The 23,987-nt window shown below is 61.2% G+C and overlaps 1 protein-coding gene across 1 annotated transcript in view; it reads left to right on the top strand.

Annotated features, from left to right (window-relative positions):
* Window positions 1–23,983, top strand: part of LOC122193159 (low-density lipoprotein receptor-related protein 1-like) — a gene marked incomplete at its 3' end in the record, with an annotated part of 29,690 nt that extends 5,707 nt beyond the window's left edge. Inside the window, exons 4-43 of the mRNA XM_042893880.1 lie at window positions 1,354–1,473; window positions 2,160–2,288; window positions 2,414–2,677; window positions 8,637–8,799; window positions 8,924–9,146; window positions 9,364–9,553; window positions 10,152–10,295; window positions 10,404–10,640; window positions 10,737–10,917; window positions 11,181–11,403; window positions 11,529–11,718; window positions 12,239–12,364; window positions 12,576–12,716; window positions 12,793–12,918; window positions 13,040–13,156; window positions 13,226–13,306; window positions 14,028–14,078; window positions 14,997–15,164; window positions 15,457–15,639; window positions 15,760–15,960; window positions 16,063–16,308; window positions 16,553–16,750; window positions 17,171–17,375; window positions 17,462–17,626; window positions 17,923–18,167; window positions 18,243–18,374; window positions 18,449–18,676; window positions 18,771–18,945; window positions 19,417–19,511; window positions 19,627–19,776; window positions 19,959–20,099; window positions 20,191–20,319; window positions 21,157–21,288; window positions 21,401–21,535; window positions 21,614–21,743; window positions 21,862–21,988; window positions 22,189–22,340; window positions 22,445–22,569; window positions 22,674–23,045; window positions 23,858–23,983. Of these exons, the coding sequence (XP_042749814.1) occupies window positions 1,354–1,473; window positions 2,160–2,288; window positions 2,414–2,677; window positions 8,637–8,799; window positions 8,924–9,146; window positions 9,364–9,553; window positions 10,152–10,295; window positions 10,404–10,640; window positions 10,737–10,917; window positions 11,181–11,403; window positions 11,529–11,718; window positions 12,239–12,364; window positions 12,576–12,716; window positions 12,793–12,918; window positions 13,040–13,156; window positions 13,226–13,306; window positions 14,028–14,078; window positions 14,997–15,164; window positions 15,457–15,639; window positions 15,760–15,960; window positions 16,063–16,308; window positions 16,553–16,750; window positions 17,171–17,375; window positions 17,462–17,626; window positions 17,923–18,167; window positions 18,243–18,374; window positions 18,449–18,676; window positions 18,771–18,945; window positions 19,417–19,511; window positions 19,627–19,776; window positions 19,959–20,099; window positions 20,191–20,319; window positions 21,157–21,288; window positions 21,401–21,535; window positions 21,614–21,743; window positions 21,862–21,988; window positions 22,189–22,340; window positions 22,445–22,569; window positions 22,674–23,045; window positions 23,858–23,983 (6,666 nt within the window). The remainder of the gene's footprint in view (window positions 1–1,353; window positions 1,474–2,159; window positions 2,289–2,413; window positions 2,678–8,636; window positions 8,800–8,923; window positions 9,147–9,363; window positions 9,554–10,151; window positions 10,296–10,403; window positions 10,641–10,736; window positions 10,918–11,180; window positions 11,404–11,528; window positions 11,719–12,238; window positions 12,365–12,575; window positions 12,717–12,792; window positions 12,919–13,039; window positions 13,157–13,225; window positions 13,307–14,027; window positions 14,079–14,996; window positions 15,165–15,456; window positions 15,640–15,759; window positions 15,961–16,062; window positions 16,309–16,552; window positions 16,751–17,170; window positions 17,376–17,461; window positions 17,627–17,922; window positions 18,168–18,242; window positions 18,375–18,448; window positions 18,677–18,770; window positions 18,946–19,416; window positions 19,512–19,626; window positions 19,777–19,958; window positions 20,100–20,190; window positions 20,320–21,156; window positions 21,289–21,400; window positions 21,536–21,613; window positions 21,744–21,861; window positions 21,989–22,188; window positions 22,341–22,444; window positions 22,570–22,673; window positions 23,046–23,857) is intronic.
* Between the last annotated feature and the right edge of the window lie 4 nt (window positions 23,984–23,987).

Genomic DNA, 23,987 nt, shown 5'->3' with positions numbered 1-23,987 from the left:
CTCGTGCCCCTGTCCCAGCAGCAAGCGGCCGGGGGCAGCTGAGCTGGCAATCTGTGCACTCAGAGATTATCCAGAGCCGCTTGCAAGTAAATGCCCATCATTCCTGAGCCTGCAGGCCATTAAATAGCTGCATTGTCTCCTGGGTTTAACAGCTTGGAGAGTTGGGAATCTGGTTCAGATAAGAGATGCTGATGTATTTTTTTCCATATTTCCAGGAGCTTTGTTCCCCCCCCCCCGCCGGGGCTGCTCCCTGCTTGCTAATCCTGTTGGGAAACTCTCCCCAAATCTCAGCACGCATCGCTGCCCGGTGCACACATCAGCTGTGCGTGTCCTGGGCTGACCCCAGGGCGGGCTGTGTGCTGTAGGCAAGCTCAGTGCTTCCAGCCCCGGGTGGGGGCTCTTTTGGGGCCGTTTCCATCCTGTTTAGCCCAGTCCCATGCTGGGACACGCTACTTTGCTCCCCTCCCTCCTGCAGCCCTGGGCTGGGCTGTGCATGGGAAGTGCCGGCAGGAGGAGTGCGGGGCTCTTTGTGCAGCCCTGCCCTGCTGACAATTAATATTTAGCTAATAGGTCTCACCAGTTAAATGAGAGCTCATTTTTCACGGCCGGGCAACGCGTGACAAGGTGCTGATGGCACCGGGCCAGGGCAGCTGCTGGGTGCTGCTGGGGTCCCGATGGGTGCTGAGCCCCACACCTGCCCCAGCCCTTCTCCATGTTTGGGGCGGTGCTGCTCGTCCAGCCTGGAGGTGGGTCGTCTGAGAGCTGCCGGTTCCGAACGGAGCAGTGCAGAGTGAGCAATGCACGCTGCTGCAGTGCGGTGCAGTGCAGTGCAGTGCAATGCAGCTCCCAATGCTCCCAGCAGCCAACCAGGCTCAGCCCTACGTGTGGGAGCACAGTGTGGGGCTCATCAGACTCTAACAAGCACCCCCAGCTCCCACTGCCCATCCCACCCTGCCTGCTGGCTGATTGCTTGCTGCCCTCTGCACCTCGCCTCTCTTGCCCTGAGCTCTTTTGCTGCCAAGAGGAGCTTCCTCTGATGGCTCAGCTTTGTCTTGCAGAGCACCCAGAGGAGCTGCATGGCCCCATCTGCACCTCGGGGGCTTCTGTGCCCCTGCAGAAACCCCCAGGAGATGGAGGTGGTGCAATTGGAGCCTTTGTGCTCCTGCCATTGTCTCCCCTCCCCACTTAAGGCTGTGCATTCTTAGGGCTTCTTGCTATTTTCTTGGATGCTGTGGTGCTTCAGCAAGGAGATACGAACCTGGGACTGAGCCGTTCCACGAGGGGAAGGGTCCCATGGGGCAGAACCAACTGAGCTCCGCTCTGTCTGTCTGACCTCTCTGCCTCTCTTTGCAGAGCAATTGGCCAACTGCACGGCATTGGGCTGCCAGCACCACTGTGTGCCCACGCTGAGCGGCCCTGCCTGCTACTGCAACAACTCCTTCCAGCTGGCTGAGGACAGGAGGAGCTGCAAAGGTGGGTGTGGGTTTGGGGGCCCCGAAGGGGCTCTCATGGAGCTCAGCACCTCTGGGCCCCCCTGGGGGGGGCGGTGGTCTCCCTTCGGCCGTGGGTCTGTTGGGTGGGTGCAGAGCTGAGCTGAGCAGGAGGAAGGATGCTGATGTGAGCACACAGGGGTGTGAGTGCGCTGGGAAGGGCGTTGGATAGCAGGGCATAGTCAAAGCGGCCGTCAGATCCTGGGAACAAGTCCCGAGGTGAGAGGTTGCAGTGGCTCTGTCCCTCATTTATCTGAGCAGAGGTGGGAAGGGGACGATATCGGCTCTGCACGCAGCGCTGGGTGAGGGCTCTGTGGTGCAGCAGCCCTTTCATCTCGCAGAAGAAAGCAGCATGCCAACCAAGGGGGCGGGAGCTGCACAGGAAAGCGATCCGGGCTGGGAATTGAGGTGCAGCTTTGCAGAGCAGTGAGGAGGGCAGGGGGCAGTGAGGCCTCAAAGAGTCCATGGTGAAGCAGAGTTCTCCTTCTGCTTCCCCTCTGCCCACTGGTACAGCACAGGGCTGCGAGGTGAGGCTCACCAGGAGCCGTGCTGGAGCTCCCTTTGCTTTCTGTGTGTTGCTGGGCTTCCTTGCACATCGTGTCCTCCCCTCACGCGGCTGTCACAGGAGGACGTTTGCTGCTCCAAACCCCCTTTCTCTTTGTTTTGCAGACTTTGATGAGTGCACTGTGTATGGCACCTGCAGCCAGACCTGCACCAACACCGAGGGCTCCTACACGTGCAGCTGCGTCGAAGGATACCTCCTGCAGCCCGACAACAGATCCTGCAAAGCCAAGAATGGTGAGAGCCTGGGGAAAGCAGCGGGCTCCTGGTGGGGCTGTGGCTCTGGTCCTTTAACTGCTTTCAGCTGCCCTTACTGCTGTGTGTTGCTGTCACAGCCCCGTTTCTCTGCCCTCCTTCCCCAGAGCCCGTGGATCGCCCCCCCGTGCTGCTCATTGCCAACTCCCAGAACATCCTGGCCACGTACCTGAGCGGAGCCCCGGTGCCCAACATCACCCCCACCAGTGCCAAGCAGACCACGGCCATGGACTTCAACTACATCGAGGACACGGTGTGCTGGGTGCACGTGGGCGACAGCGCGTCCCAAACCATCCTCAAGTGTGCCAAGATCCCCAACCTGAAGGGCTTCGTGGAGGAGCGCTCCATCAACATCTCCCTCAGCCTGCACCGTGAGTTGCTCCCTGGGCTGTGCAGCTCTTCCTGCGCAGTTTTCCTCCTCCCTGCCCGTCTGGCTTTGGCTTTTCCCCCTTCCTTCCCTCTGTCTGTTGCTGGTGAGTCCAGCGGTTTCTCTGTGCAAACACACCGAGAGGAATGGCCGGCACCTGGGACTCTTCTCATTTCCCCTTTTCCTTTTGGCCCCGTGTTCCTCTTGCCTCAGTCCCCACCCTGAGCAGTGCTTATGAGAATCCCAACCCCAAATCTGCTCCGTCAGGCTGTGAGTCAGAGGGCGATGGTGGCTCTGCTTGGTGTGAGGAGGGCTTTGCAGCACAGCCTCCTGTTGGGGCTTGCTGCTCGCAGCCTGCTCCCTGCTGGGATGTCAGCTGTTGGCTGGGAGGTGCAGCGGAGGGACCCACGGGTCACGGCAGAGCGCTGCCACCCCCTTCGGCTCCCAGTTCGTGTGCTGGATGGAGCTGTGTGTGTTTACAGGGAGAGGCCATCGCTCTCACAGCCTGAAATCAGGCAGGAGGGGCTGAGCTTTGCCTCCCATCCCCACCACGCTGCTGTGAGGTCTGACTTCGCGTTCTCCTTCCCTCCTGCGAGGTTCCCTCTGGCCACGTTGGGTTTCTCCGTTCAGTGCAGCAGAGGGGCAGAGCTCAGGGTGCTGCGCTGCTGCTTCCGGTGGAGCTCAGCGCCGGTGCTTCCATGTCCTGCATGCATGATGCCCATCCAGGGCTGACCCGTGGCCACGGGGTCCCTCCTCCACCTCAGCTCTGTGCTGCTGAGCACTTTGGCTCTGGCATTTTAGGCTCTGGTTTTCAGCCTCAGATATTCATTGCCTTGATCCCAAAGCCTGGGGTTGGTTTGGGGACGTGCTGATGAGGAGATAATGTCACTCCCCCCCCCCCCCCCCCCAGGGACACTAAGACCTGTGAACCCAATTAGCAGCAGCTGCTTTGTGGTGTTGATCAGCTCACAGCAGGAGCCAGACTTCCCTGGTGCTGAGGGGCTCCATCTGCATCCCACAGGGCACCGCAGGGCTGGGAGCGAGCAGCCCCAGCTGTCAGTGTGGGGCTGGGACACCGCAGCCCGGTGCCATAGGACCCGTTTTGTCCCCTCTTGTGTCCCTGCAAGGAGATGAGTGGTGTCACTTGTGCCGTGGGAGCTGTGCTGGATGCTGTTAACCAGGCTTGGCCAGGGCTGCTGGATGCTGCAGCGTTGCTTTCCCATCTCCTGTGCTGCTGAGCCCTCAGTGCAGCAGTGCAGCTGTTCTGCTCCCCAATGCTGCTGCACATGCTCGTTTTATGGTTTGTCTCCTTGCCCATTCCCTGCCCCCAGGAGCATCCCACCTATTGCTCTTAGGGAAGGAAGGGTAAAACCCCACCAGCAGCAGAACAGCATCGCTTTGGAGCTCGGTTCCTCCTTCCCTGTCCGGTGCTGCCCCCTCCATGGGGTTGTGAGCACGCAGGAGCTGCAGCCCCGTCCTTCCTGCCCACGCCGAGCTGCAGAAAGGGGAACTTGTTCTTTCCTCCCTTCCTCTCTTTCTCAATCCCTCCCCTGCTCTGTGTGAGAATTCCAGCCCTGTTTCTAATCAGGGGGAAATCCTGGCAGGCACCAAATGCATTCAAGGACAGAAAGCAGCGTGTGCTGCTGTGCACGGAGCCCAGCACCATGGAGCAGATCCATTCCAGGGGCTGCAGAAGCCTCTGTGGGGGCTGACCCCCACCCCTGCCCTGTGCCGGGGCTTTGCTCCACCAGATTCCAACCTCTCCATGTATTTCCTGATGCGACGCCCTCAACTCCTTTGGAGTTTGGTCTTCCAGGGGGCTTTCAAGGAGATGAAGACAAAACCCAATCTCCTTATGGGCCCCATGACAGCACTGGGGGTCCCACACAGACCCCTCTCCGCTCCCCTTGGGTGCCAGTGCTTTACATGGCCACAGCCATGGGTTCAGGGTTAGCTGCCCCACACACTGTAGGCATTGCATTGCAGGGCAGTGCATTGCCTCGTGCTGCAGTGCATTCCATTGCGCGCTCTGGAGCGCTGCTGTTGCTGGCGAAGGGCTGCAAATCTCTTGATTTATCAATTCTCACCTCGAGGTTTCATGTTTTCTTTGCCTTTCATAAACCAAACCCCCAGGAAGGGGTTTGAAATATCAGAACTTTCCATCCTGGCTGCATCATAAGCCTTAAACAACAGCAACCAGCCCGTTATTGAAATCCCTTTCCAGCTGCCTCCCTCCAACACGCATGGCCAGGAGGTTTCCATTGAGTCCATCTCAGCCCCACCGCTCTCCTGACCCAACCAATAAGCAGCAGAGCTGCAGGGTGAATGGATTCAGGGAGGAATTAATGCTTTCCTGCCCCGCTTTGCATGCAGGGCTGTTTTTCTTCCTCCCTGCAGCCAAGAAAGAGGCTCTGCTGTGGATGCGCTTGGCAAGAAGGAGGGATGGGCGCCGCTCCACGCACGGATTGCTTTCTTTGTGTTTCTGTTCTGCTGCGATGCTGAGCGCTCTGCGTGCTCTGCTTTGCTCAGTGCAGTGCAGTGCAGTGCTGCAGGAATGGCCGATGCAATGCAATTGCTGGGGGCTGCAGCTGCAGCTCGGTGCTGTGGATTTGGTGCAATCCGGGGGTCAGGCTGCAGCCCCTTCCCCTCCCCCCCCCTTTTCCATGCCCCCCAGCAGAGGCACAGCGCTGCTTCCGCATTGCTGGAGATCAATGGGCGAAATTAATTCCCACGTTAATTGGGGATCCTGTGGAGCACAGAGAGGTGGCACCACACATCCGTCTGTACGTCCATCAGTCCATCCTGGGACCCCTTTGGGTTCCTGCAGCATCCCATGGAGGCCTGGGGGTGCTCCCCGTCACAGCCAGCAGCAGCTCTGCCCACGAAACGACCTCATTAAGCTCTGAGCAGTTAATTAGAAGCCCCTCAATTACCCTTCCTTCATCTCAGCCCATCCCCATTCACCCCACTGTGGGCAGAGGGGTGGGCAGCAGCCCCCAGGTGTTCCATGTGCCCTATGGGGGTTTGGGGTGCACACACAGCGCAGTGCCGTCCCACCCCATAATCCCACTGTCCCCACTGCAGCCCTTCAGGGTGGCTTTGTGGCTGTGCCCCGTCCCTTTAGCACACCTCAGTGAAGGAAAATGGGTCCCCAGGAGCAACGTTTCTCCATGGATCCCTTTGCTGCCACAGAGGGCGCTTTGTGCTCCGCAGGGCGGTGGATGGGTGAGGAGGGATGAGGCAGAAATTCCTTCAGGTTATGGGATGATGTGAATGTATGGAACAAATCACTCTGGTGTTAAGAAAGGAGGGGACCCAACATGGAGCCCCAGGGAGGGCATCCCTTACCATCCTCCGCTCCTCTTTGGGGACGTTTCTGAACTGAAACGTACTGCGGCTTTTCTAGGGCTCCCCGCTGCCCCCTCCAAAGAGCAGCAACGGAACTGAGCTTTGCTCCTCCATCTGCACACGGAGCAGCGCAGAGCTGGGAGCTCGTGGGTCACTGCAGGGCGGGAGGTGGGGGGGCTTTCAGATGGGCTCTGCGGTGGGGGGTGTTGGGGAGGGTCTGGGATGTTCCCGCTCCTGGCATGTGCTCCCTTCTGGCAGCTGAGATTCGGGTCCCTGCAGTGCTGGGGGGTTTGAGGTGATAATCTCCATTGCATCCATCCCGGAGCGGTGTTGCAATGTTTGAGTCAGAGCTGAGGTTGCGTTTCCTTCCTGCTACCATGGATGCGTTTGCAGAGCGACTGATTCACACTGGGGGGGGGGGGCAGTTCTATGCTGCCTCAGCAAAAACGGTTCCCCAAAATCTCTGCGGCGGCGGCGTCTGTGTGGGTCAGATTTGGAGGGGGGGGGGGGGTTGTGTGCTCCTGGTGCAGGTCTGGCCTCCCCCGGCCCCCATAGTGCTGCACTGCAGCTCTGAGCAGCGCAGTTCTTCCAGGAACAGCCTTTAAAGTTCACCCCCCCTTTCCTCCATCTCCCCCCCCCAAGTCCTTTTCCAGACATGAGCAAATAAATGGAGCTGAGGCCGTGGGCAGTGTTGCAATGCTTTGCAACACCCAGAGCGGATTGAGCAAGGAGGGAAGGGGGGGACCCCCCCATGGGCTGCACCCCCCCCGCATACACCCCATGGGGATGGGGATGGGGATATGGGGGGGCCCATGGATGGGGGTTTGGCGCAGTAGGGGCTGCGGGTTATAATGGGGGGTCCATCTGCTGAGTGAGTGTGTGCAGAAAGTGAGGGGAGATCTGGGTGGAGCCAAAGCCCCGAGAAAAGATGGAAAATAATAATAGTAATAATAATTAATAATAATAATGGTCTTGTGAACTGATTCCTGCAGTGGAGGGGGTGGGATGGGGATGTGAAAAACAAAAGTCTTTGAGGAGCGTAATGCTTTCCAGCTGCAAAAATACAGCCTGGGTGAGGAGCAGCAGCGTGCGTCACCCCCAGCATTGGCCGGGGGTCCGACCCCTCCAGCCCCCTGGCAGCACAGCCCCCATTGCAGGCAGCGGCTGAGCATTGCCCAGCTGTGCCTGCAGCTGCTGGGGAGCTCACGGCCCCAGAGCCCCCCCAATGCCCCCCCCCCCCCCCCCATATCCTGCACTCTGTCCTATGACTGTGAGTCAGCTCTGCGCTGCCGCCAACTGCTGAAGTGTGGGGGAAAGTTTGGTGTTGCTTTGGTGCAGTGCTCCTCTCTATGGAGGTGCTGGGCAGTGCTGCGCTGCGCTTCAGCTGCTGTCATTCCCCACTGCTCCATGGGGCTGGGGGTGGGGCTCAGCCCCCACTGCTGCACCCCGACCCTGCTGCACTCCAGTCCTGTGCTGCACCCCTACCCCACTGCTGCACCCCTTGTTGCACCCCAACCCTGTGCTGCATTCACACAATCACAGAATGGCCAGAGTTGGAAGGGAGCTCAAGGATCATGGAGCTCCAACCCCCCGCCACACGCAGGGCCACCAACCTCCACGTTTCACAGCAGCCCAGGGTCCCATCCAACCCAGCCTCCAACACCTCCAGGGATGGACGGGGCATCGCAGCCTCTCTGGGCAGCTGTTCAGCCCCTCACAGCACAGCACTTCCCTGACATCCAACCTCCATCTGCCCTCCCTCAACTTCACACCATTTCCCTTGTCCTGCTGTCATCTCCCTTTCCAAGAGTTGACCCCCCTCCTGTTTGTAGGCTCCCTTTGGGCACTGCAGGCTGCACTGAGGTCACCCCGCAGCCTTCTTTGCTCCATTCCAGTGCAGTGCTGCATGTTGACCCCAAGCTGTACGCCAACCCCACTGTTGCACCTCAACCCCACTGCTGCGCTCTGACCCCACTGCTGTACCCCAACCCTGCTCCTGCATCCCAATCCCATGATGTACCCCAATTCCACTGCTGCACCCCAACCCCATTGCTGCACCCTGACCCTGTGCTGCCCCCTAATCTCATGATGCACCCCAACCCCATTGCTGCATTCCAACCTCAGTGCTGCACCTGAACCCCATTGCTACACCCCATACTGCACCTTGCTGTACCCCAGCCCCGTGCTGCTCACCCTACACAGCCATCCCCACCTGCAGAGCCCTCCCTATGGGCACAGTGCTCAGTGTGGGCAGTGCAGCTCCAAGGACCCCAACTGGGGCCGTAGGGAGGAAGGGGACGGAGCCTTCATTGGGGTCTGCATGACAAGGAGAGGGGAAATGGCCCCAAACTGAAATGGGAGATTTGGATGGGATGTGAGGATGTAAGGAGAGCTCTGTGGGATGGGCTGCTGTGGGGTCAGCCTGGACAGACCAAGCTGTGGGTGTCCCCATTCACGGCAGAGTGGGGCAGGGGGGTCCGTATGATTTAAATCACTTCTGTGGTTCTTTGCTTCCATCTCTGTGTGGTTCTGTGTGCTGTGCTGTGTGTCCCCATCTATGGGGCAGCTCCTGCCCTACAACCCCCCCCGATTTCCATCCCTTCCCCCCCATACAGACGTGGAGCAGATGGCCATCGATTGGCTGACGGGCAACTTCTACTTTGTGGATGACATCGACGACCGGATCTTTGTCTGCAACAAAAATGGCCTCACCTGCGTCACCCTGCTGGACCTGGAGCTCTACAACCCCAAAGGGATCGCACTGGACCCGGCCATGGGGTGAGCATGGCTATGGGGCCGGGAGAGTGGGGTCCAGTGGGGAGCAGCTCACATCCGTCCGCTGCAGGCGTTCAGGAAGGCTGTGCAGTGCATGCGCTGAGCGCCGTCTCTTTCTCCCTGGCAGCAAAGTGTTCTTCACGGACTACGGGCAGATCCCCAAAGTGGAGCGCTGCGATATGGACGGGCAGAACCGCACCAAGCTGGTGGACAGTAAGATTGTGTTCCCACACGGCATCACCCTGGACCTGGTGAGCCGCCTGGTGTACTGGGCTGACGCCTACCTGGACTACATTGAGGTGGTGGATTACGAGGGCAAGAACCGGCACACCATCATCCAGGGCATCCTGGTGAGTGGGACACATCTCTTGTTCGGTGGTGCGCAGCAGGGCCCCCATCTCCTCCCCGTGGTGCAGAGCAAGACCCCCATCTCCTGCCTCACGGCACACGCTGAGGCCCCCATGTCCTGCCCCATGGCACATGCTGGGACCCCCGTCTCCTGCCTTGCAGCGCACAGCAGTACCCCAAGGCTGGGCTCCGTGTGCTGACCGCTCTCTGTGCCTTCAGATCGAGCACCTCTACGGCCTGACAGTCTTTGAGAACTACCTCTATGCCACCAACTCGGACAACGCCAACGCTCAGCAGAAGACGAGCGTCATCCGCGTCAACCGCTTCAACAGCACGGAGTACCAGGTGGTGACACGCGTGGATAAAGGAGGAGCGCTGCACATCTACCACCAGCGGCGGCAGCCCACAGGTGGGGATGGGATGGGATGGGATGATGAGGTCCTTTGGTAGTGGCACAGTGTGTGGGGTGAGGGATGGGAGGCAGTGAGCAGCTCGGGGTTGGGGGTATTGCTGGGTACGGCTCCTGGGGCAGCTGGCACCTCTGTGGGCTCTGTGTGTCATTGGTGTGTGATGTGAGCAGCAGAGGTGGAAGGAGAGGAAGTGGAAGGAAGGAAGGAGAGGAGACGGGAGCAGCAGGGATGGAAGCAGCAGCCATCCCAGGCTGGGTGATGAATGCCCTGGAGAGCAAAGGGAACTGAGAGCAGGGGCAGCACTGTGGAACATTCGTGGCTGCCCATCCCCACGATGGGGCTGTGAGCACCGGCAGGTCCCAGCAGTGATGCTGTGTGCTTTGCCCCCCCCCACCAATGCTGCTCCACCTCCAGCCCCATTCTTGCAGTTAATCAATTTACACACTGAAAATCCTCTTAGTGCCAGCAGCCCGCCTGGCATTTTCCAGAACGTAAAAGTAATCAAGGGATTTCTGTGCGCTCTGGGGGCTCAGGGCCGGGCACGTGGGGCTGCACGGTGTTCTGTGCTGAGCCCCTCTCTGCTCTCCGCCACTGCAGTGAGGAGCCATGCCTGTGAACCCGACCAGTTTGGCAAACCAGGGGGCTGCTCTGATATCTGCCTGCTGGGGAACAGCCATAAGAGCCGCACGTGCCGCTGCCGCTCCGGGTTCAGCCTGGGCAGCGATGGGAAGTCCTGCAAAAGTGAGTGCTGCGCCTGTGCTGCTCCAGGGGGCACGCAGCCCTCCTTCCCCCCCTCACACTCAGCCCAAATTCCCATCCGGTGCTGGAGCTGCCCCGTTGTCCCCGCAGAGCCCGAGCACGAGCTGTTCCTGGTGTACGGCAAAGGGCGTCCCGGCATCATCCGTGGGATGGACATGGGGGCCAAAGTGCCGGACGAGCACATGATCCCCATTGAGAACCTGATGAACCCACGCGCTCTGGATTTCCACGCTGAGACCGGCTTCATCTATTTTGCTGACACCACCAGCTACCTGATCGGGAGGCAGAAGATCGATGGCACGGAGAGGGAGACCATCCTGAAGGACGGTGTGCTGCTGCGGGGACAGATGGTGCCGCGAGCACCGCAGGGCTGGCACTGCTCCTCATCCTCACGCTGCTTCCTAACGCTGCTTTTCCCCGTAGGAATCCACAACGTGGAAGGGATCGCCGTGGATTGGATGGGGAACAACCTGTACTGGACCGACGACGGCCCCAAAAAGACCATCAGCGTGGCACGGCTGGAGAAGGCGGCTCAGACACGCAAGACGCTGATCGAGGGGAAGATGACGCATCCACGAGCCATCGTGGTGGATCCTCTGAATGGGTGGGCGCAGGGCAGGGCCTGGGGGGTCCTCACAGCTGTGTGTGGGGTGTGCGTGGGATGGGTATGGGGTGCGTATGATGTGTGTGGGATGGGTATGGGGTGTGTATGGGGTGTGTGGGATGGGTATGGGTTGTGTGTGGGGTGTGTGGGATGGGTATGGGATGTGTGTGGGCTGTGTGTGGGCTGTGCATGGGATGCATTTGGGATTTTGAGGTGCTGTTTGCGTGGGGTGGGTCTGTGTGTGATGGCAGCATTGGTTGCAGGTGGATGTATTGGACAGACTGGGAGGAGGACCCAAAGGACAGCAAGAGGGGCAAAATCGAGCGGGCCTGGATGGACGGCTCCAACCGCAACGTCTTCATCACCTCCAAAACCGTCCTGTGGCCCAACGGGCTCAGCCTGGACATCCCAGCCAAGATCCTCTACTGGGTGGATGCTTTTTATGATCGCATTGAGATGGTTTACCTCAATGGCACCGAGCGCAAGGTAGTTCGGTGCCCTTGGCTTCCCTGATGGCCTCGGGGCTGGCTCGCCTCTGCCCCCCCTCGTCCCGCCCCATGGCGCTGCCCCACGGTGCATCTGGTAGCAGTCCTCTCCTTCCACATCTGCAGATCATCTACGAGGGCCCGGAGCTGAACCACGCCTTCGGGCTGTGCCACTACAGCAGCTTCCTCTTCTGGACCGAGTACCGCAGCGGCAGCATCTACCGCCTGGACCAGAGCTCCAAGGCTGTCAGCCTGCTGCGCAACGAGCGCCCGCCCATCTTCGAGATCCGGATGTACGACGCTCAGCAGCAGCAAGGCGAGCGGCTGCAGGGACCCGAGGCCTGGGGTGGGGGGCCGAGGGTCTGGAGGAGGGGCAGGCTGGGAGGCAGGGCCCTGCTGAAGAGCTGCCCGCACTTGGTTATACCCTGGACACTCAGCTTTCCATCCCACATCCTTCCCACATCCTTCCCTCCTTCCCTCCTTTCTCCCTCTCCCTCCTGGTCTTACTGGCTGGTTCAGCGCCTGAATCGCAGAATCACAGAACGGCTCGGGTTGGAAGGGGCCTCGAGGATCACGAAGCTCCAACCCCCCTGCTGTGTGCAGGGCCACCAACCTCCCCGTTTAATACCAGACCAGGCTGCCCAGGGCCCCATCCGATCTGGCCTCGAACACCTCCAGGGACGGGGCATCCACATCCCCTGGGAGAACCCCAGTGCTGGTGAATTGGGTTCTGCAGTCGTGTTCCAGCCGTGGGGCCCGCTGGGGATCCTGGGGAGCTGAGCTAGCAACCATCTGAGTGCTGAACCCCTTTCTGCTGCCCCTCTCTGTCCCCACAGTGGGCTCCAACAAATGCCGAGTCAACAATGGTGGCTGCAGCAGCCTTTGCTTGGCCACGCCGCGAGGCCGGCAGTGCGCCTGCGCTGAGGATCAGATCCTGGGAGCAGATTCTGTCACCTGTGAGGGTACGACTTCCCTGGGGGATGGGGGGGTTTGGGGGTCTGCATGCCGAGGTGCTGCGTCCTGCCCTGCTGTGCTCACGGCTGCGGCGTGTCTGGAAGCTGTGGGGCGGCTGTGTGGGCACTGGGACACAGGTGGTCCTCGCTGCTGTCCCCACTGCTGTCCCCACACCTCCTGGTTACAGCCATTCCCCTCCCCTCTGCTTTTCCTTTGCAGCCAACCCCTCCTACATCCCCCCTCCTCAGTGCCAGCCCGGAGAGTTCGCCTGCAAGAACAACCGCTGCATCCAGGAGCGCTGGAAATGCGACGGGGACAACGACTGCCTGGACAACAGCGATGAGGCGCCCGAGCTGTGCCGTGCGTAACCCCTCTGTGGTGAGATTGGAGGTCTGGGGGGGAATGGGCCGGTCCTGAGCGTGTCCCCCCTCCACAGACCAGCACACCTGTCCCTCGGACCGCTTCAAGTGCAAGAACAACCGCTGCATCCCCAACCGCTGGCTGTGCGATGGTGATAACGACTGCGGGAACAACGAGGACGAGTCCAACTCCACCTGCTCGGGTGAGGAGCTCCGTGGGGGGGAGCTTTGGGGCCTGGGGGAGGTTTGGTGCCTGGGGGGCTCCTCTCCCTGGGTGCTGCTGGCTGATGGTGCTCTATCTATCTGTCTGTCTGACCTGCCCAGCCCGGACCTGCTCCCCCAACCAGTTCTCCTGCGCCAGCGGGCGCTGCATCCCCATCTCTTGGACGTGTGACCTGGATGATGACTGCGGGGACCGCTCGGACGAATCGGCATCGTGCGGTGAGTGGGGGTCCCTCGGGATGGGGGAGGACTGTGGCTGTGCTGACGGTGCCTCTCCCTCCTCCGCAGCCTACCCCACCTGCTTCCCCCTGACACAGTTCACGTGCAACAACGGCCGCTGCATAAACATCAACTGGCGCTGCGACAACGGTAAGGGGCTGGAAGGGGCAAGCAGGGATGGTGAGATCAGACTTGGAGCTCGCATCTGTCTGCAGGGCACTCCTGCTGAGCACCAGAGCAGTGCAGGGAGGAGGTGTTGGCTGAGCTGCAAGCGCTGAGACCCGCATTGCCTTGGCTGCATGGGGCTGCAGGAGCAGCCTGGCAGTGCGCATTTCAGCGCTGCTTGCAAGGTGCCAAAACTCTGGGAAGGCAGCGAAGGGCTCAGCTCTGTGGTCAGGGCTGGGGAGAAGGGTTTGCCCCCAGGCCGCCTTCCTTCCCCACAGGTTCATTTCCTCTTCCTACCAGCTCTGCATTGTTAGGGTTAATTAGTGGCTTCAGAGCAGGTGAGGCGTGCGCTGAGCTGCAGAGCGCGCTTGGTGTGCGCAGGGGATGAGCAGAGAGCTGTGGGGTGAAAGCTGCTCCCTGGAGCCCCCCAGCCCCCCTGGGTCAGCCCCCCCTGGAGCTGCTCCGCTGAGGGGCTGTGCATTTCCTGTCCCCCCACCCAGGTGCAGCCAAGGGCAGGGGACTGCACTGACAGCAGGACCCCCCCGGCCGCAACACATCCACTGCTTCTGACCTCCCCTCCCTCGGCTCAGTGTGTCTGTGTGTCCCTGTCGGTGTGTCCATCCTTGTGCTGCTCTCTGTGCGTGTGCCGTGGCGTTGTGTTTGTCATTGTGCCCACCCTCCTGTCTTGGTTGGTTCTGTGTTTCAGAAAAAGATTGTGGGGATGGCTCTGACGAAAAGAACTGTCCAAAACCTACCGGTTAGTGCATAGATCAACATGCACCGGCCCCTCCCCTGGCCCCCACACAACCCCCAAATCCTGCCCCCAAACCCGGAGTGCCGCAGCCCCCTCAGGCCGGCTCTCTCCAGATGCTGCAGCAGTGGCTCTCACAGCTTGGTGCAGTGCTCCCCATATGCAGTCTGTGGGGAAGCTCAGGCTGTAGGGTCAGGGAGGGTCTCCCGTGCTGCAGAAGTGAGGGCATAGCTCCCAACTCTGCCCACCCCCCTCATGCTGAGGATCCCCATACAGGGGAGGCAGAGAGACTCAGCAGACATCAGCAGAGCAGAGCTGTGCAGCGCTGCCAACGAGCCTAGCAGCCGCGTTACCAAGTGCAGGGTGAGGTGGCGGGGCGCTCTGCCAGTGCCACGGCATCATCAGAATCAAATCCCCATCAAACCTGGTGGCAGCTGGGGCTCCTTCCAGCTGGCATCCCCCCATGGCTGTGCTGTGTCCCCATGGCTGCACCTCGTGCTCACCACGCTGCCCCCCATGTTCCATTGGTGCTGGGTGCCCCCCAGCTCCCCCACCCCCAGCTCCCCCCCAGGTCCATGGCTGATCTATGCAGTTTCTGTGTTTTGTTTCCTACCGGTGCTGTGGCTGCGCCTGGTGAGCATGTTGGGGGGTTGGGAGGGGACCAGAGGACGGGTGGGAGCCGTGGGGCTCTCCATGCAGCCCAGCCACCCCTGCAGGGGTCCCTTTGCCAGCACCAGAGGGGCTGCCACCACCCTGTGTCCATCCATCCGTCTGTCTGTCTGTCCATCTGTCTGTCTGTGTGCTCTGCCCAAACCCCGCTGTTCCCACTTCTCCCCCCAACCCCCCTCCGTCCCGCTGTCTCTGCCCAGCCCTCCTCAGCTCTGGGTGCTCTCTGAGTCCTTTACTCTGCTTTCTCCCCCCCAGACAATGACTGCGGGGATAACAGCGACGAGGCAGGCTGCAGCCACTCCTGCTCCAGCAATCAGTTCAAATGCAACAGCGGGCGCTGCATCCCCGTGCATTGGACCTGTGATGGGGACAACGACTGCGGGGATTACAGCGATGAGACTCATGCCAACTGCACCAATCAGGGTGAGCCCAGGGCTGGCCGAGCCGATTGCTGCTCCCGAATCCCTGCTCTGGGGGTGGGGGCAATGGGCGATGGGTGATAGAAGTGGGGAGGTGGGCACAGCCGGGCAGAGAGATGGGTGCAGAGGAACAATCTCACCCTGTGGGCTCCGCTGCCCTCGTGCAGGGAATCCTGCAGCCTCTGCCTCCCTCCAGGTGCCCCCGTAGCTCCCATCCTCTCTGGCCCCACTGCTGCCCCTCTCCAACCTCCCAGCCCCGGGTGCAGGCGCTGAGCTGTGTGCCCCCCCCCCCGCAGCCACGCGCCCACCTGGGGGCTGCCACACCGACGAGTTCCAGTGCCGCCTGGATGGGCTCTGCATCCCCATGCGCTGGCGCTGCGACGGTGACACCGACTGCATGGACTCCAGCGACGAGAAAAACTGCGAGGGGGTGACCCACGTCTGCGACCCCAACGTCAAATTTGGCTGCAAGGACTCGGGTGAGAGTGGGGCAGAGGGGAACTTCAGAGCCACGTCCCACTGGGGTCACCCTGGGCTCGATGTGGGGGGTGCAGTGAGTGCCGTCCCTGGGTCTGATCCCTCCTTCCTCCCTCCTGCAGCGCGTTGCATCAGTAAAGCGTGGGTCTGTGATGGGGACAGCGACTGCGAGGACAACTCGGACGAGGAGAACTGCGAGTCACTGGTGTGCAAACCGCCCTCGCACACCTGTGCCAACAACACCTCCATCTGCCTCCCCCCAGAGAAGCTCTGCGATGGGTCCGACGATTGCGGGGACGGCTCCGACGAGGGCGAGCTGTGCGGTGAGCTGGGTGCTGGGCGCGGGGGGACCTGGCTGCGTGCAGGGGCGGAGGTGACGTGCACAGGGATGAAGCTGACCTGCGCATCCCATCCCCTCCCCGCAGATCAGTGCTCTCTGAACAATGGTGGCTGCAGCCACAACTGCACCGTGGCCCCTGGGGAGGGCATCGTGTGCTCCTGCCCCCTGGGCATGGAGCTGGGAGCGGACAACAAGACCTGCCAGATCCAGAGCTACTGCGCCAAGCATCTCAAGTGCAGCCAGAAGTGCGAGCAGGACAAGTACAACGTCAAATGCTCGTGCTACGAGGGCTGGATGCTGGAGCCCGATGGCGAGAGCTGTCGCAGCCTTGGTGGGTGCCAGGGGTGGTGTGAGGGTCTCGCGGTTTTGCCTCCTCTGGGTGGCGTTGATCCTGCAGCACCGAGCAGGACCTGGGGGGATGGAAGGGCTCTGAGGCTTTGGGCTCCTGCTTTGTGCCGAGACTCTGCTGGCTGCTGTGGGACAGGGGGGACGTGAGGCAGAGCTGCCTCCCACTGAGGTCTGCCGGTCCCTCTGCTGTGTCCCCGTCCCCTTCTGAGCTCTCCCTGTGTCCCCAGACCCTTTCAAACCGTTCATCATCTTCTCCAACCGCCACGAGATCCGTCGTATCGATCTGCACCGCGGCGATTACAGCGTCCTAGTGCCTGGACTGCGCAACACCATCGCCTTGGACTTCCACCTCAACCAGAGCTCTCTGTACTGGACTGATGTGGTGGAGGACAAGATCTACAGGGGCAAACTGCTGGAGAATGGGGGTGTGTAGTCCCGGGGTGCTGCAGGGGTCAGGGTAGGGCCCTGGGAAGGAAGGGCTCTGGTGCAGCGCCGCAGCTCTGGTGATGATCCCCTTCTGGTCTCCAAAGCTGCTCGTTACGTAGGAGTTAATTAGTGTTCCCAGTGCTTTCCTAATAGTAGTTGCAGCCCAGCATCTGGGAGCACAAAGCCTGGGGCCCCGACTCGGTTGTGCTTTCTGATGCCTGCAGTGCTGCAGAGGGGCAGGAAGGACCGCAGATGTGGGGCTGCATCTGCTGGGGTTCAGGGCCAGCTGTAGGAGGGCGTAAATCTCAGATGCGTCCCCACCGCCTGCCTCCATTGAGCCGGGGGGACCCATTCAGGATGAGGCGGCATGGGTGGGGGGGGGGCAGCTGGCCTCAGCCCCACTGCTCTGCACCCCACAGCTCTGACCAGCTTTGAGGTGGTGATCCAGTACGGGTTGGCCACCCCAGAGGGCCTGGCGGTGGATTGGATCGCCGGCAACATCTACTGGGTGGAGAGCAACCTGGATCAGATCGAGGTGGCCAAGCTGGACGGCACCATGCGCACAACGCTGCTGGCGGGGGACATCGAGCACCCGCGGGCCATCGCCCTGGACCCCCGCTATGGGTGAGAGCAGCTCACCCTCCTTGGGACTGTGGGGGGAGCGCAGTGCTGCTGCATCCCCACTAAGCGCTGCCCCGCTGTTCCCATAGGATCCTTTTCTGGACGGATTGGGATGCCAGCCTGCCCCGTATCGAGGCCGCCTCCATGAGCGGTGCAGGCCGACGCACCATCCACAAGGAGACGGGCTCTGGGGGGTGGCCCAATGGGCTCACCGTGGACTACCTGGAGAAGCGCATCCTCTGGATTGACGCCAGGTAGGTTCGGGTCCCCCCCCTGCAGCCCCCCCTGGGCGGTGCCCATCCCCACCCCCTGACGTCTGCTGTGCTGTTCTGCCATTCGTCTGCTTGGCTTGCAGCCTTTGCTCTGTATGGGGTGTTGGTGTCTGTGACGCATTCCAGCCTTTGCTTTGGGTTTTCTCTGCATTGGGGGCTGCGGTGTGCAATGCAGCTCAGCACCGTGCGGGGCGGTGGCCGCTCACACCCTGGGCTGCTGCTGTTGCACTGAATCCCGTTCTGTGCTCTCACCGCTTGTCCCCATCTATCGGGCGCAGGTCGGATGCCATCTACTCAGCCCTGTACGATGGCACGGGGCACATTGAGGTGCTGCGGGGCCACGAGTACCTCTCGCACCCCTTTGCTGTCACCCTCTATGGGGGGGAGGTGTACTGGACCGACTGGCGCACCAACACCTTGGCCAAGGCCAATAAATGGACGGGGCACAATGTGACAGTGGTGCAGAGGACCAACACGCAGCCCTTCGACCTGCAGGTGTACCACCCCTCCCGGCAGCCCCTGGGTGAGCCTTGGTGGGGTGGGGGGCACACTGGGATAGGGGTCCTTGTGTGTGTGTGACGTCCTGTCCTCTCCGCAGCGCCCAACCCCTGCGAAGCCAATGGAGGCAAGGGGCCGTGCTCCCACCTCTGCCTCATCAACTATAACCGCACGCTGTCCTGCGCCTGCCCCCACCTCATGAAGCTGGACAAGGACAACACCACGTGTTACGGTGCGGCTGCGGGCACTGGGATGCACTCAGCCCCCCCCAGGGCTGAGGTCCCACCAAATTCCCTCTTCCCGCAGAGTTCAAGAAGTTCCTGCTGTACGCACGGCAGATGGAGATCCGCGGCGTGGACATCGACAACCCCTACTACAACTACATCATCTCCTTCACCGTCCCTGACATCGACAACGTCACCGTGGTGGATTACGACGCTGTGGAGCAGCGCATCTATTGGTCCGATGTGCGCACGCAGACCATCAAAAGAGCCTTCATCAATGGCACTGGCGTGGAGACCGTCGTGTCTGCGGGTGGGCGCGGAGGAGCTCTGCCCGCAGGGCAGCCCGTCGCTCCTGCACAGCCCGTGGAACCAGCTGACCTCTGTCCCTCCCTGTTGCTTTTCAGACCTGCCGAACGCTCACGGCCTCTCTGTGGATTGGGTTTCCAGAAACCTCTTCTGGACCAGCTACGACACCAACAAGAAGCAGATCAACGTGGCGCGGCTGGATGGCTCCTTCAAGAACGCCGTGATCCAGGGGTTGGATAAACCCCACTGCCTGGTGGTGCACCCCCTCCATGGGTACGTGTGGGGTCTGGGAGCATCAGAGTGCCACCGTGGGCACACGTGAGAGCACAGCTGACGCAGCACACGTGTGGTGCAGGGAACAGGTTGTGCACCACGTGTGTCAGCGCATGTGGGAGGTGTGAGAGGGAGAGATGGGTGCAGGTGGTGCTTGCGGGGTGTGCAAGAAGGAGCAGGCTGCGTTCTGGTGTGTGCATGCACGGAGCGTGCGTGAGGAGCTGGGTGCCAACGTGTGTGTCCCAGGAGTGCGTGCACAAAGCTGCAGCAGCGTGCATGGAGCTTTGCAGGGATGGAGCTGTCAGCCTGCACCTGTAGGTACTGGGTGTAGGGTGCTGATTTGGGTGCTGGGCTCTAGGCTGGGTGCTGGGTGCTGGGTGCTGGGTGCTGGGTGCTGGGCTGACACACACAGGCGTGGGCCATCTCTGTGGGGCTCAGCCCCCCTCCCAGCTCACCATTCCCTCACTGCAGGAAGCTCTACTGGACGGATGGGGACAACATCAGCGTGGCCAACATGGATGGCAGCAACCGCACGCTTCTCTTCACCAACCAGAAGGGCCCTGTTGGTATGGGTGTCCCCCTACATCGCCCCAACCTGGGGGCTCCCATCTCCTCCGCCAGCACCGCCTTCCCCTCCCGATGATGTCAATCCTTTTGACATCGCTGCTCCCTCATTCCCAGGTCTGGCCATCGACTACCCTGAGAGCAAACTGTACTGGATCAGCTCCGGCAATGGCACCATCAACAGATGCAACCTGGATGGCAGCGACTTGGAGGTGATTGTGGCAGTGAAGAGTCAGCTGAGCAAGGCGACCGCGCTGGCCATCATGGGTGAGAGCTGTGGGATGGGCTGCAGGGTCCTGGCCTTCCTCCTGGCCTGCTGCTGCTCCCTGAGAGTGGGCACAGCCCCTTCCCTCCACGCCGTCGCCTTAAAGCTGTGTGGAGCCGTGGCTCTGCTGCGGGGGGAGGAGGGGATGGGGAAAGCTGCTGCATGCTCCTGACCCTGCATGCAGGGGACAAGCTGTGGTGGGCTGACCAGGCCTCGGAGAGGATGGGGACCTGCAACAAGAAGGACGGGACGGAGGTGACGGTGCTGCGTAACAGCACCACGTTGGTGATGCACATGAAGGTGTACGATGAGAGCATCCAGCAGGGTGAGTGGCCGGTGGGGGCTGCATGAAGTGGGGGGAGTCCTCAGGGGGCGCCCACCCTGCGTCGCCCCTCACCCTTCACCTCCCCATCCAGCCGGGATAAACCCCTGCAGCGTGAACAACGGCGACTGCTCGCAGCTGTGCCTGCCCACCTCGGAGACCTCGCGTTCCTGCATGTGCACTGCTGGCTACAGCCTGAAGAGCGGGCAGCAGTCCTGTGAAGGTCAGTGCTGCTGTGCCCATGTCTGTGGGGCAGCCCTGGGGCTCAGCGCCGCATGGAAGGGGCAGTGGAAAGCGTGGTGTTGTGTTGGCTTTGCTCCCCGAGGCGCTGAAGTCACTGTGCGGTCCCAGCCCTGCAGCTGTGAGTGGTCCCCCCAGCTGCTCCCAAAGCTCTACCTTGTTTGCCACCGTCATCCTTGGAGAAAAGAGAGCCCTCCCCCATGGTGCTCAGTGCCAGCACCGCTCAAAGGCTGTTTGTGTGCGCAGTGTTCTGTCCTTTTGGCTGGCGCTGGCAGAGTTACGGCACCATCTGGGTCAGGGCAGGGATGGAATAACAACATTGCCCTGCCGTGATGCAGCGCTCTGTGCCAGCACTCAGCTGGAGGTGGCAGCCGGGGGGGGGCTGGCTGTGTCTGTCTGTCTGTCTGTCCCGGACCCACAATGCAGTCAGTGCCCCATAAGGAGCTCTGGGGATCAGCGCTGCTGTGTGAGGCCCTGAGCCGGGGGGTGCAGTGCAGACCTCTCTGGGTGCAGCCCTGGTCACAGAGCGAAGCCAGGAGGGGCTCTGTTGCCGTTCTCTGCTGCTGCCCCACGGTCAGAGGCCCCATCCCATCCCCAGCTGTGTCGATTCTCAGTTTAGAGTGTCTCCTTCCTTTCCTTTACTCACAGCAATCCCATCCGGGTTGTGTGAGGGCAGCTTTTCCCCTCTGTGTTCACCCGCTCAGTCCGTGATCAGGCAGGGGTGTGAGCAAAGCAGAGGCATGAAGGACATCCCCCTGTTGGTGGGCGTCTGTCGGTGGGATGTGCCCAGCGCTGCCCTCAGCATCCCCATGTGCTGCAGGCGTCGGCTCCTTCCTCCTCTACTCTGTCCACGAGGGGATCCGTGGCATTCCTCTGGACCCCAATGACAAATCAGACGCCCTCGTTCCGGTGTCGGGGACCTCGCTGGCCGTGGGGATCGACTTCCACGCAGGTGAGGTGTGGGCTGTGCTGCGGGGCTCTGGGTTGGGGAGGTCGGTGCAGCTCCTGTCCGATCGCACCCCCGGCTCCCATGGCGGTCACCGACGTGAGCCCGCTGCCTGCAGAGAACGACACCATCTATTGGGTGGACATGGGGCTGAGCACCATCAGCCGTGCCAAGAGGGATCAGACGTGGCGTGAGGATGTGGTCACCAACGGCATCGGGCGCGTGGAGGGCATCGCCGTGGATTGGATCGCGGGTGAGTGGGGTCTGCGTTGAGGGGGGGAACCCTGGGGCCGGGGGGGGGGGGGGGGCCACTCACAGATCCTCTGTGCAGGAAACATCTACTGGACAGATCAGGGCTTTGATGTCATCGAGGTGGCCAGGCTGAACGGATCCTTCCGCTACGTGGTCATCTCCCAGGGGTTGGACAAACCGCGGGCCATCACCGTGCACCCAGAGAAGGGGTGAGGAAATGCACGCTGTCAGTGGCCGGGGGGTGGGGGGAGCTGCTGCCTGGGGGATGGATTGAGGTCGGAGGGTGCTGCCAAAGGGCCCTGCGGTCACACTGCTGTGTCCCTGCAGGTATCTGTTCTGGACGGAGTGGGGGCAGTACCCCCGCATCGAGCGCTCGCGCCTGGATGGGACCGAGCGGATGGTGCTGGTGAATGTCAGCATCAGCTGGCCCAATGGGATATCTGTCGACTACGAGGTGTGTGTGGGGAGGAGAGGAGTGTGCGTGGAGGGTCTGGAGCCTGTGGTGCTGGGCGCTGTGGGACCACTCGGACCCCTCTCCATCCACCCAGCAGCCCAGGGCTGTGCTTTGAGCCTTGAGATGGGGTGGAGGTGTGGGGCTGCCTCGGGGCTGGCCCCGTCTGCGCTCTACCATGGGATGGTTTCTCCTCTCCTCAGGATGGGAAGCTGTACTGGTGTGACGCACGGACAGACAAGATTGAGCGGATAGACCTGGAGACAGGCGAGAACCGTGAGGTGGTGCTGGCCAGCAACAACATGGACATGTTCTCCGTGTCAGTCTTTGAGGACTACATCTACTGGAGTGACAGGTGGGGTCCCCACAGCCAGCACTGCTGGGGAGGCTGGTGGGGATGGGCTCAGAGCAGAAGACCCTGCTGGGGCCGAGCCACACCATGACCGTTTCCTGTTGTAGGACCCATGCAAATGGCTCCATTAAGAGAGGCAGCAAAGACAACGCAACTGAGTCGGTGTCCCTGCGGACGGGCATCGGCGTGCAGCTCAAGGACATCAAAGTCTTCAACCGCGCGCGGCAGAAGGGTCCGTCGGGGCTGGGTGCCCATGGGGCCGGGCGCGGGGTGGAGGGGGCACGGTCGGGTTGCTGTGCCTTCAGGGCAGAGATCTGAGCTCCTCTATCCACCCAGGCACCAACGTCTGCGCTCAGAACAACGGTGGCTGCCAGCAGCTGTGCCTGTTCCGTGGCGGGGGGCAGCGGACGTGCGCCTGTGCCCACGGGATGCTGGCCGAGGACGGCGTCAGCTGCCGCGACTACGATGGCTACCTGCTGTACTCGGAGCGCACCATCCTCAAGAGCATCCACCTGTCGGATGAGAACAACCTCAACGCTCCCATCAAACCCTTCGAGGATGCTGAGCACATGAAGAACGTCATCGCTTTGGCCTTCGATTACCGCTACGGCTCCAAAGGCAGCAACCGCATCTTCTACAGCGACATCCACTTCGGTAACATCCAGCAGATCAACGATGACGGCACGGGACGCAAAACCATTGTTGAGAGTGAGTGTCCCTGAGGGCTCAGACCCCACTCTTCTTAGCCCCCCTTCCTCCCGAGCTGCCACATGTGTTGCCTGAGTTTCCCTTTCCCTGGTTCACGTTGGAGTTGGCCTTGGTGATCTCTGCGGGTCCCTCCCAGCACTGGATGTTCTGTGACTCTTTGGTGTTTGGAGTGACGCTCGCTGAGCTCAGCTGGGAATTCTCAGCCTCCTCTGTGGCAGAGGCCTTGGATGTCAGGAGCAGTCGCAGTGCTCCCTCTGGCACAGAAAGCACATCACGAGGCTCAGCCGTGCACGTGGGTGTGCTTTGCTCCAGAAACACGCTGCAGCAGATTTGGGATCTGCTCTGTTTGCACTTCATGGCCAGGCAGAGCTGTGGGGGCTGAGCAGACCTTACCCAGCCCAGCCCTCACCTCCAGCCCTCGCTTTGCACTCGCTCGGTTTCCTTGGCTCCCACAGCTGTAGGAAGGGCTGTGGCTGTTGCTCTGCATCACCAGGGAGAACCTCCAGCGAGGGTTATAAACGCTCTCACTAATGAGCGTATTTACATTTGGCACTCGAGGTGGCTTTTATTACTGAGACCAGGAGAGCAGGTTCCATCTCTCACTGCTACTTCATTAAAGCTTTTGTTGATCATTAATGGGGAGGAGGGCTGGGTGTGCAGCTCAGGTTCCTGGCTGAGAAGCTGGAAGGAAGGATTTCCATACTCTGCCCCCAGTGTGTCCCCTCAGACTCAGTTCTCCCATCCCTCAGAGCAGACCCCCCCGTAAGCTTTGGACCCAAAAGTGCTCACCCCTTGCCATCCTCTCCCTGCAGACGTGGGCTCGGTGGAGGGCTTGGCGTACCACCGTGGCTGGGACACTCTGTACTGGACGAGCTACACCACCTCCACCATCACCAGGCACACTGTGGACCAGAGCCGCCTGGGGGCCTTCGAGAGGGAAAC

This window comes from Lagopus leucura, unplaced genomic scaffold (genome assembly GCF_019238085.1).
Source record: "Lagopus leucura isolate 7727_CA_CO unplaced genomic scaffold, USGS_WTPT01 261-1_obj-0_obj, whole genome shotgun sequence".
Classification (NCBI taxonomy): domain Eukaryota; kingdom Metazoa; phylum Chordata; class Aves; order Galliformes; family Phasianidae; genus Lagopus; species Lagopus leucura.
Note: the sequence above shows the minus strand (reverse complement) of the source record. Positions and strands in the feature narration are given on the sequence as shown.